The sequence below is a fragment of the Phyllopteryx taeniolatus genome, chromosome 8 (genome assembly GCF_024500385.1).
Source record: "Phyllopteryx taeniolatus isolate TA_2022b chromosome 8, UOR_Ptae_1.2, whole genome shotgun sequence".
Lineage (NCBI taxonomy): Eukaryota > Metazoa > Chordata > Actinopteri > Syngnathiformes > Syngnathidae > Phyllopteryx > Phyllopteryx taeniolatus.
This window is the reverse complement of record NC_084509.1, coordinates 15,590,540-15,602,500: the sequence shown is the minus strand read 5'-3', so window position 1 is coordinate 15,602,500 and position 11,961 is coordinate 15,590,540. Positions and strand designations below refer to the sequence as shown.

Below are 11,961 nucleotides of genomic sequence, written 5' to 3'. Positions count from 1 at the left end.
TGTGAAAACAGTCATTCTACAGCGCAATATGGGTCATTTCCTGAATGCTTAGTATCTGTACGAGCCATATTTAGAAGTGTAACTGTGGTGCAAACACCTCCCTTTCCAAGTTAACTGTCTTGATTAAATGTGAGGGGAATGCATCAAGTGATTTTTGTTTTTAGCATAATGGGAGAAACTCCTTCTCCATGCCTGTGTTGTACAGAGCAGAAAAATCCTACCTGGAGAAGGTACTATAGTGTGGATGTAGTTTAACTACCCAAAGCTGACATCATGCCATGAAAACTTTGATACTTAAGGTCCCCATCGATCCATTTTTTTTTTTAAATTTTATTTTTATAATCTCTGATGTCCTTTTATCAGGTTTGCAGGATAATGTGGGTTGGAAATGCCCAAAATGTCCTTTTTCAAGCTATTCTAGTTGGTCTTTTCCACCTGGCATTTTAGATTTCTTACAATTATCCGTCATTAAATGAGCTTTCCTCTGATTGGATTGCTCATATTCCCTAATTTAAATATGGAAAACAGATTGTCTCGGGTTGGTCTATATTACGGCGCCTGCTAGCGCAGAAGCTTGAAGCAGCCAAGCATTCATAGCGACGTTGTGTCCTTTAATGCTAGGCTCAGACCCGTGTCCCTCGCAAGAGTTTGATCACAGTTATTTATAGACACTGAATAAGCATTCGCTTCATTTGCGTCACACTGATATGCTCCTCCCACCTTGATCCTCTTCAGTGGTATGCTCTAAGTGGCCACGGGCAGCGCGACAAGTCACCCCGGCTGGTTCCTATGATTATTATTTTTTCCTTCCGAGTTCCACTGTCTATTCCAATGCCTCCGCCCCAGGACCCTCGCGGCTGACAACGGTATGCCCGTCCCCCGTAACTATCATTGCGAAGCACCATTCCCCAAGCGTTGGATTTTTGGCCCACTAATAGGAAAAGTGATCTGAAAGGGCATGTGGGTGAAAATTAAGAGGGTGATAATTTTTGAGGGGGGGATGTTTTTATTTTTGGGGATATTATGCCAGTCATCCAATACCATTGATTTGAATTGAACTTGCCGAGATGATCGCTGGCGTCAAGGAACGAAAGCTTCACTATAACACCCACTGTTAAATCATAAATTTTGAATATAGTTAAGTATTGTTGTAAAACACAACACGTATACTTATAGACTGTAGATATGTATACCTTATTTTCACGACCATAAGGCGCACTTAAAAGTCTTAAATTTTCTCCAAAATGGACGGGGCACCTTATAGTGCGGCGCGCCTTATGTGTGCACAGAGTTCCAAAATCTGTAAATGTGCGACTTTAATGAGCGCTCCGCTTGACTGACTGGGAGCATTTCCTGCCGACACGCTGCTTATATAGAGGAAGGTGGACGTGACTGAGGACAGCATGCGGACGTAAAGGGGGAAGGGTGCGCGTCACAGAGGACGCTAAAGACACGCCCCCAGTAGGTATATAGTTCTGGTATGTGCATCGGTTTGGCTAAGGACCCCCGAAAATGGCACCTACGAAGAGACACGCTTACGAAGCACAGTTTAAACTGCAAGCTATTAGCTACGCGGAGGAACATGGGAATCGAGCAGCCGCGAGAGAATTCAAGATCAACGAATCCATGGTTCGCAAGTGGAGGAAGCAGGAAAACGAGCTTCGCCGATTCAAGAAAACGAAGCTGAGTTTCCGCGGAAACAAGGGGAGGTGGCCCGAGTTGGAAGACCAACTCGAGCAATGGATTAATGAGCAAAGAACAGCCGGGAGAAGCGTCTCTACAGTCACCATTCGACTGAGTGCAATAAATCGGAGCTTGCCATCATTCCGGGAGGCTTGACGAAGGAACTCCAACCGCTGGACATTGGTGTAAACAGGGCGTTCAAAGTGAAGTTGCGAGCGCCGTGGGAGCGATGGATGACAGATGGCGAACACAGCTTTACTATGACTAGGAGGCATTGCCGGGCAAGTTACGCCACAATTTGTGAATGGATTGTGGATGCTTGGGCTAACGTGTCTGCTTGCACTGTTCGAGCTTTCGTAAAAGCCGGCATCATTTCTGAGGAGCCGCACGGCAACGAGACTGACTAAGACAATGACGAGAGGGAACCTGCCGTGTTTGATGGAGAACTTGCCCAGCTGTTCATTTCGGATAAAGATGATGAGGACTTTGATGGATTTGTGGATGAGGGTTGATCAAAAATAACTTGAGTACATTGTTAAATACTTCAATAAAGTACAACCGAACTCACTGTTTACATTAAATACTTCAATAAAGTACAACCGAACTCAGTTTTGCTCCCGCTGCCTTTTTAAAAACATTGTTTTAGCGTGCATGCATGCTACCGTATGTTTTACCATGCCTGCCCCCAAAAATACGGTGCCCAATTTCAAATCCACCCACTTTGCAAGCCTTATGCCGTTTATTTTCTTTTGGATTCAATCACACTGCATAGATGTCAAACTAAAACCATGTCACAAACTCATTTTGAACTGAATATAACAGTCGAAAAAATGTGTTATGATGGAAGGGACTGCAGTGCAGAGGGTAAGTTTACGCCCTGCAACCGGAGCGTTGCTGGTTCATATCTCCACCTGAGAGGATGTTGTCGTGTCCCGGGACACTTAACCCACATTGCCTATGAATGAATGTGCTTGGATGCTTGGGAGTCGGAAGGGCCGTAGGCACAGAAAGGCAGCCACACTTCCATGAGACTGCCCAGGTCAGCTGTACACAAGTAGCTTACCACCAGCAGGCTGTGACTGTGGAGTTAATGTATAGTGTGTGCAATTGTAACGCGCCTTTGGGTGCCTTGAAAAGCACTATAAAAGTGGTATGCATTATTATTACAGTGGAGCAAAGAAGTATTTATTCTGCCACCAATTGTGGAAGTTCTCCCGCTTAAAAAGATGGCAGAGGCCTGTAATTTTCATCATAGGTATACCTCACCTATGAGAGACAAAATGAGAGAGCGAGAGAAATTAATAAATCAAGAAAATCATGTCTGAATTTTAAAGAATTTATTAGCAAATTATGGTGGAAAATAAGTATTTGGTCAATAACAAAAGTTCATCTCAATACTTTGTGATATACTCTTTGTTGGCAATGAGAGAGGTCAAACGTTTTCTGTAAGTCTTCACAAGGTTTTCACACACTGTTGCTGGTATTTTGGCCCATTCCTCCATGCAGATCTCTAGAGTAGTGATGTTTTGAGGCTGTCGCTGGGCAAAAAAGACTTTCAACTCCCTCCAAAGATTTTCTATGGGGTTGAGATCTGGAGACTGGCTAGGCCACTCCAGGACCTTGAAATGCTTCTTTCGAAGCCACTCCTTCATTGCCCAGGCGGTGTGTTTGGGATCATTGTCATGCTGAATGACCCAGCCATGTTTCATCTTCAATGCCCTTGCTGATGTAAGGAGGTTCTCACGATACCTGGCCCCATTCATTCTTTCCTTTACACGGATCAGTCGTCTGGGTCCCAAACAGCCCCAAAGCATGGGAGTGGAAACATTCCACCCCCATGCTTCACAGTAGGTATGGCGTTCTTTGGATGCAACTGAGCATTCTTTCTCCTCCAAACACGACTAATAAGAGTTTTTACCAAAAAGTTCTATTTTGGTTTCATCTGACCATATGACATTCTCCCAATCCTCTTCTGGATCATCCAAATGCTCTCAAACTTCAGACGGGCCTGGACATGTACTGGTTTAAGCAGGGGGACACGTCTGGCACTGCAGGATTTAAGTCCCTGACGGCGTAGTGTGTTACTGATGGTAGCCTTTGTTACGTTGGTCCCAGCTCTCTGCAGGTCATTCACTAGGCCCCCCCGTGTGGTTCTGGGATTTTTGCTCACCGTTCTTGTGATCATTTTAACCCCACGGGGTGAGATCTTGCGTGGAACCCCAGATCGAGGGAGATTATCAGTGGTCTTGTCTTCCATTTTCCAATAATTGCTCACACAGTTGATTTCTTCACACTAAACTGCTTACCTATTGCAGATTCAGTCTTCCCAGCCTGGTGCAGGTCTACAATTTTGTTTCTGGTGTCCTTTGACAGCTCTTTGGTCTTGGCCATAGAGGAGTTTGGAGTGTGACTGTTTGAGGTTGTGGACAGGTGTCTTTTATACTGATAATGAGTTCAAACGGGTGCCCTTAATACAGGTAACAAGTGGAGGACAGATGATCCTCTTAAAGAAGAAGTTACAGGTCTGTGAGAGCCAGAAATCTTGCTTGTTTGTACCAAATACACATTTTCCACCATAATTTGCAAATAAATTCTTTAAAAATCAGACAATGTGATTTTCTGGATTTTTTCCTCCTCATTTTGTCTCTCATAGGTGAGGTATACCTATGATGAAAATTATAGGCCTCTCTCATCTTTTTAAGTTTGAGAACTTGACTAAATACTTTTTTGCCCCACTGTATATTCTTATTAATGAGAAATAATACAGGACTACCATCCGCATCCCTACGCTGTAATTCTTAAAGTCATATGATTAATATCTTTACTGACCTTAGTAGTTACTCCAGGACTGGAGGCACCAGGTGGATTAGGGGGTCTGTGTGGAAGCAGGTCTAGTCTGGGTGGCACGGGTGGAAGGGAGGATTGAGGAGTCATGGACATGGGTGATGGGGGCCGTTCCACCTGCATCACACAGAAAACACAATTTCAATGTAAATTTCAATGTGTTTATACTCATGGGTGATTAGACAGACCTAACTATACTACTTCCTCAAACCAGATGACATGACAGAAAACTAATACTTATTACTATTCTTGCTATTATGTTTATGTTGAAATAAGACGGACATAATTTGCCGCTGCAATGTAAACATCTAATTGGATGAGCTGCTCCTAAATATTAGTTGCCAGACGAAGGATAATGTCAAAGCCTTTTAAATATGATGAAACGTTGTTGGGGCTGTAACTGAGAAACCACGACTCATTTAGTGTCAACACATCAAATACAGTGAAGTATAATCATACATGGTGCGCAGGTGAATTTAAAAAGAAAGAAATAAGAGGAAATGTTAACCGCATTTAAGTACGCGTTCATTTGCTACACCCTACTACTGTGTAAAAGATGAATACAGCGTCTCAGAGGCACATAAAAGATGTAAACTAGGAGACTGTTCCACATGAAATCGTGAGAGGAACATAAAAAGACACCATGAAAGACACAAATGAAAGACTTTAGAGAGGAGTTTGAAATACAGTAAAAATGGAAAGGCCATGCAAGAAGTACTGCAGAGTCAAGAGAAGGAGACACCCTTCATCTGAATACTGAGAGAAAAAACAAAATGAAATTCATTGATAGAAACAGCAGTCTTTTCACAAAGATACCTTTGTACAAGCAAGTTTGCTCATCATTAGGTGGGGATCTTCAAGTCTGTCGTCATCATCATCGTCATAGCTAGGCGACGGCGCGCCCTCTGCCCCGAACAGGGCCCTGCAGGAGCCCCCGCTGTTGTCCTTCGGATCAAATGGATCCACAACAATATGCTCGGTACCTTTAATCTCGCAGCGACAGAATGGGCAGCCAGTGCCTTGACCCTCGGACTCCTGCAATGATGCACAGGGGTAAGTGAATGCGCACTTTCCCCCCGTCAAAGACGACCAACCCACAACAATCTCCTTTACTACCTGCCACGCAGTGAGACAGGAGGTGCACATGAGATGACCACAGGGCTCAATCTTCACATCCTTGTCGTTCTCTGCACAGATTTTGCACAGCTGGAAGGTGGAGCCCATCTCACAGTAGAGCTCATATTGTTCCTGGAGGGGCAGATAAAGGCAGCCATTAGCCCTCAGGGGCTAGTACTCGGTATCATTGTAAACAGAGAATATTGATGTTGTCGCTGTGTAGGACTGATTGGGCTTTCCCATTATGCTTCTGAGTAGTGCTCGTCTGACAAAGGCCGAATTTTACTTGACTCCCAAACCAGTGAAAAAAAATCGTACACACCATGTAGCAAATATTTAAGGTATAATAATGTTCAGTTTACATGATTAATATTTAAGTTGTGCATTTTATTTACTCTACCTTTTGATTCTGGTGTAATTCATTACTAATCAGGTGGGCCCGAAAAAGCGACCGAGGAATCAGAAATTTCCAACTCGAATCAGAACTAATCTTAGAATATCCAATTACTTACTTTATTCTGACAAGAGCTGCAGCCGCTGCCATGCCACATTTACTTTTATTTTGTTTATTTTTAAACTTTTATGTTTATGGCCGACACCATTTTGACTTACTGAACATAATTTTTGTGCATGTGCTCAGTTGTAGTATGTTCTTGCAGTTGATCATTAATCACGAATGCAAATAGCCGGAGCCCTCCACCGAGACGATCTCAGTGGAAGAAGTCTTCTGATAGCCGTGCCTGAGGAACTGCACGGATGTTCAAACCAGCGCCACAGCCGAAGCCGGAAAGGAACCAACAATGGAAGTGGACGGCAACCGCAGCAAAATGAATTGGAGGAAGTTGTACAAGAGTCAACACAGCGTGGTAGATGATGAGAACTGCGCCAGCTAGACAACTAGATAGCTAGCTGGAAAAGTGGCAGCTGATCCCAACCAGCGATGATTTACGGCAGAGACAGGGGCAAAACCAACCCAGGGCCCACCTTTGGCCACAGTACGGTGATGGATTCTGGTTAATGTTTAAGTGTAAGCTAAATTTAAGTTTTAAACTAAAATAAAAAAAACTTTTCTGCAGGGAGCAGCAGCAACCAAAATGTGTCAGCATACTCCGTTTCTGGTTAAATAGTTTTCAAATAATCAAATTGGATTTTTCATTCGCTGGAATATAACACCTTTATTTCACAATTGTACAAGGAGTAACGATTCAATTCTGATTTGGAAGTCATTCATTACTGTCAACACGAATAACAAATTGGGATTTAGAGGGCAAGTCCAAGCCCTTATATTACTATACATTCATTTGGCTAACACTTACTTGTAAATGGGTATTCAAACTAGAACCCAAATCATCTACTATGACCAATTTGTGTGGTAAGTTTCTAACCTTCTGTTAGTTGAGTGAGACAAGACAACAGACATTTACAATTCCCATATCATTAAGCCGTTGCTCTGACCTGTGTGACTTTAATGTGGTCTTGAGGCGAAGGCTCACACAGTCCTGTCAAGTCTGGATTTTGGGGCCGGCCGTCAGGGAATAAATAGCTGGTGTTGTAAGGGGTAAAAAGTGCATGACAATCTAGCCACAGATGTATAATTTTAAAGGACAGATGTAGGTAACTGTACCATGTAAGACTTGCATAACAATTGTTTTACACAACTTGAATGTCAGACCAAACTGTTAATGGTGGAAAAAGTGGAAAAAAGAAAATTGTGTTGAATATTGCTCATTTGTTTGTCAGTAAACAAGCTACGTCCTGGTTCATGGAGGATAATCACTGCTGTGAAATAGGTCATGGGTCAGCCAGCGGGGGCCTAAGACTTGCATGACGCTGTACTGTAAGCATGCCAAATTGAGTACTTCTGGACTTACAATCCTTCCCTGAAGCCATCTATGAGGGCCTGAAAGAGAGGCTTATTATGAGGAATGGTCTGGAGAATGTTTCCATCCGCCGTCACGTAGCCGATGGCCCACTGGCCCAGCCGGGTGCAGCTCAGTCGGAAGATGTAACTGAGGAGATGTCAATGAGAAGGGGGAAAAAAAGATGACGTGCTGAAGCAGCGGGAGTTGTTCACTCTGCAATGATGCACCATGACAGTGGATCATCTATTGGCGTCTGTAGCAGTCGGTCAAGTGATAGACTATTGCTTTCAGGCTTGATGTGGTATGAGATGTTCTACTGGCAAGAACTGCACTACAAATTGTTGTGTTATTGTGTTCACACTGACCAACTAATGCTAGAATGTGAACATCACGCTATGCAGGCCGGCCACAGCCGTGACATCGTCTTTCAGTGTACAATCAAACCATTGATGCTAGGTACCAGTACTGCACTGCACTGCACTACAACACACACAAACACACACATGCACACACACATAAAGACATACTTAAACACATGCCTAACTCAACTGGAACCAACGGCTGCTTGTTGTTGTATCTATGCAAATCAAGACCTGATCATTTCTTTAAGTGTCCAGAAAAATCACATTGTCAAACTCAAAATACCCACAGTATCAATGACAAAGATTATGTGACACAATATAACATAGGTTTCAAAAGAAAGTGATTTAGTTGGTAACAACAAAATGTGTCACCTTGTCTCACCTGCCAGGTTTATGAATGAACTTCTGCAGTCGTGCTTTGACCTCGTCATAAGTGAGGAAGGCCATGTAACCTGGGTGAGTGACTGCCAAGCTGTTCCAGTTCCGTAAAAGGGATGACCAAGGCTATGACAGAGAAAGTGTGACAAATCAGTGGACAGTGCAACAACAAAAAGCAGTTTAAAAGTAGGAGAAAAGTACTTAATCGTAACCATTAGCTACACCCGCTTCGCAGTGACAAGGGTCAAACAAAAAATAAATCTAAAGCATAAATTGCAAGTGAAACTACACGATCATTTTGTGCCATTTATTAAGGTTGGCTGGAAGTGCAGGCCAGAACATACTTCAAAAGGGTTGTGTTCTGGTTTCAAATGCACAGCAACAAAAATTTGCAGAACATCTAGTGTTCAACAACCAACCTCATTATTTTTGCCTGCTGTGTGACGGGAAGTAAAACACAAACAACTTGATATGAGCCACAAAGGTCCCCGCCATTATAAATGATGCATGACCATTCTGTGTATCTGATTAGACAACAAAGATGTACTGTGCAGGGAGTCTCCCTTTTCAAATTTGCTAGTTAAAAACACTTTCTGCACACAAGTTAAACAAAACTGAAAAGTTTCCACTGCAGTTGATAAAATGTGACTGGAAACTAGTGGGGTTAGAAAAATACATTATTGTGGCAAAATGTCTTGTCCATATTACATTATTGTAAGAGTGAAGTTCTTCTATCTCAGAGCCAACACAGCTTGTGATTAACACAACAAAGAAAGTAAACAGTGAAATAAACTCACAATCGTAATTCAGACTAAACGATGTCCTTCACGCCTGCGTGTAATCGAGGTAAAAGCGAAGCATATCCCTATTGGTGTACACCATGGACAGCGAAAAATTTTCACTTCCCACTTGGAGTTTTTGGACATTTAAATGCTTGAGGAAGTGTCGTAAGAAATGTATAATATGTTTAGGCATCGTTAAGCCTGCAATGTAAGTAGAAAAGGGATTGTCATGTCACTGACAGAATGTAATAAACTCACAGACAAAATAATGACTTCTATGAGAGAATTTGGGGGAAAAAAGTCAGACTAATACTGACCTCTTTTAGCATTGTGTTAATAAGCAAATGCTTGCAAAACTTTTAAAATAAATAAAGCTTTTAAGATAAATCTATCTTCTGACCTTTCTCCTGTGGCTTTTTATTATGCAAACCCCAGGCAAAGCAGCAAAGTTATAGCTGCACAAAACAGACTGAGATGCTGCATTTTAATGTGCATTTCATTAGCACCCTCATGATTAAAAAATTTAGATGCACGACTCATGTCTAAATGTCATCCTATCTGCTTAATACTTGTCTTGTAATAGTAATGATAACCTGCAGGGTACAAATAGAAAAGTGAATGGCCTTGAGAAAGCATACAATAAAAGCTGTGCATATTAGTTAAGTCTTCAACTGAGGACCTTATGTTGCCTACCTGAAAAAGCCTGGTGAAGATGTCGAACTCAAAGACGGAGATGTAGTCATTGCATGTGAGGTCGATGGTGGACTTGAGGGCCATGGCCTCCAGGCCAGAACTGATTGGATGGAATTCATGCAGAGACTGACGGAACACCTTCCAAGGCACAATGGTCCTTTGACACAGACACCGACACACACACACACACACAACAAAGATTAATTATCAGCTTCATAGATACTATGTATTGGACCTGAAAGCAGCCTCTCTATAGTTAGGTTTCAGTGATGGATCTTCAGCCTCGTTTCCATCTAGCAGTAGGGTTTGTTTCAGCTTGGTACGAGTGCCATTTCATTGCATTTTCACCCCGACCTGAACTGTCCATCTCTTTAGTAGCCTTTCGCTGGGGTGCTGCTTCAGGCTTCGTTACCTTTGTAGAGGGCCCAGCTAGACACGCTGCCCTGTACCATATTACTTTTATTTTTGACACATAGTTGCTAGTCTCTGTCACACTGGTACGCTTTGTTGGAAGATTATTTACTGGGCTGATGCAGTAACTGGAATCGTAACATAACCTGTGTTGTGCAAGTCGGAGCAGGGTTGGTTGAAACTTGGCTTTTTATGTTTTAACTAGGGATACCAACAATGTGTGTCTGTACTCAAACTAAAAAAAAAAATGCTCCAATACAAATGACCGATACCACTTAATCAGCCTGACACTTTCGGGTGGAGTAGGAGCCACGCCTGCCGTGTCGAGATTATTAAGGACATAGATGAAAACACTTTTAATGCAGCCCCTTAGGGAGCACAAGCCAGTGCAAACTGTAGGCCGGTCCCAAGCCCAGATAAATGCAGCGGGTTGCGTCAGGAAGAGCATCCGGCTTAAAACTTTGCCAAACATATATGAATGTTCATCTAAAGAATTCCATTCCGGATCGGTCGTGGCTCGGGTTAACAACGTTTGCCCCCTGGCGCCGGTGGAAATTCAGGTACTGTGGGTCGAAGACGAAGGAGAGGTGGAAAGTGGTTTCTTAGGCAGAAAGAGAAAAGGACAGCACAGGGCCTAGAATTGAATGTGGGGACTTTGAATGTTGGGACTATGACAGGAAAATCTCGGGAGTTGGTTGACATGATTATTAGGAGAAAGGTTGATATATTGTGTGTCCAGGAGACCAGGTGGAAAGGCAGTAAGGCTAGAAGTTTAAGTTTAAATTATTTTACCATGGTGTAGATGGGAAGAGAAATAGAGTAGGGGTTATTTTAAAAGGAAGAGTTAGCCAAGAATGTCTTGGAGGAGAAAAGAGTATCAGATCGCGTGATGAGGCTGAAACTTGAAATTGAGGGATGTTATGTATCAAGTGATTAGCGGCTGTGCCCCACAGGTAGAGGTGAAAGAAAAATTCTGGAAGGAGCTAGACGAAGTAGTTCTGAGCATCCCAGACAGAGAGCGAGTTGTGATTGTTGGAGATTGTAATGGACATGTTGGTGAAGGAAACAGGTGTGATGAAGAAGTGATGGGTAAGTACAGCATCCAGGAACGGAACTTGGGAGGGACAGATGGTGGTAGACTGAAAAAAGGATGGAAATGGCTGTAGTGAACACCTTTTTCCAAAAGATGCAGGAACATAGGGTGACCTATAAAGGCGGCGGTAGAAGCACGCAGGTGGATTACATCTTGCGCAGACGATGTAATCTGAAGGAGGTTACCGACTGTAAGGTAGTGGTAGGGGAGAGTGTGGCTAGACGGCATAGGATGGTGGTGTGTAAGATGACTCTGGTGGTAGGGAGGAAGATTAAGAAGACAAAGGCAGAGCAGAGAACCATGTAGTGGAAGCTGAGAAAGGAAGAGTGTTGTGCGACTTTCCGGGAAGAGGTGAGACAGGCTCTCGGTGGACAGGAGGAGCTTCCAGAAGACTGGACCACTACAGCAAAGGTGATCAGAGAGACAGGCAGGAGAGTACTTGATGTATCTTCTGGCAAGAAAGGAGAGAAGGAGACTTGGTGGTGGAACCACACAGTACAGGAAATCATACAAGGAAAGAGGTTAGCTAAGAAGTGGGACACTGAGAGGACCGAGGAGAGGCGAAAGGAATACATTGAGATGCGACGTGGGGCAAAGGTAGACCAGGAAGTGGTAATGATTAGTAAGGGGGAAGTTAGAAAGGCATTAAAGAGGATGAAAAATGGAAAGGCAGTTAGTCCTGATGAGATTCCTGTGGAGGTATGGAAGCATCTAGGAGAGGTGGCTGTGGAGTTTTT

General features: G+C 43.2%; 1 protein-coding gene across 2 annotated transcripts in view; it reads right to left on the bottom strand.

Annotated features, from left to right (window-relative positions):
- The window catches only part of cbl (Cbl proto-oncogene, E3 ubiquitin protein ligase), a 68,754-nt gene that overhangs the window by 17,689 nt on the left and 39,104 nt on the right, over positions 1–11,961 (bottom strand). The window contains exons 4-10 of one of the 2 annotated variants that reach the window (XM_061781095.1): positions 9,721–9,877; positions 8,250–8,371; positions 7,515–7,652; positions 7,099–7,186; positions 5,644–5,775; positions 5,344–5,562; positions 4,513–4,644 (exon numbers count right to left, since the gene is read on the bottom strand). In XM_061781095.1, the coding sequence (XP_061637079.1) occupies positions 4,513–4,644; positions 5,344–5,562; positions 5,644–5,775; positions 7,099–7,186; positions 7,515–7,652; positions 8,250–8,371; positions 9,721–9,877 (988 nt within the window). Of the gene's footprint in view, positions 1–4,512; positions 4,645–5,343; positions 5,563–5,643; positions 5,776–7,098; positions 7,187–7,514; positions 7,653–8,239; positions 8,372–9,720; positions 9,878–11,961 lie in introns of both variants that reach the window. The other variant, XM_061781096.1, reaches the window with a different exon arrangement.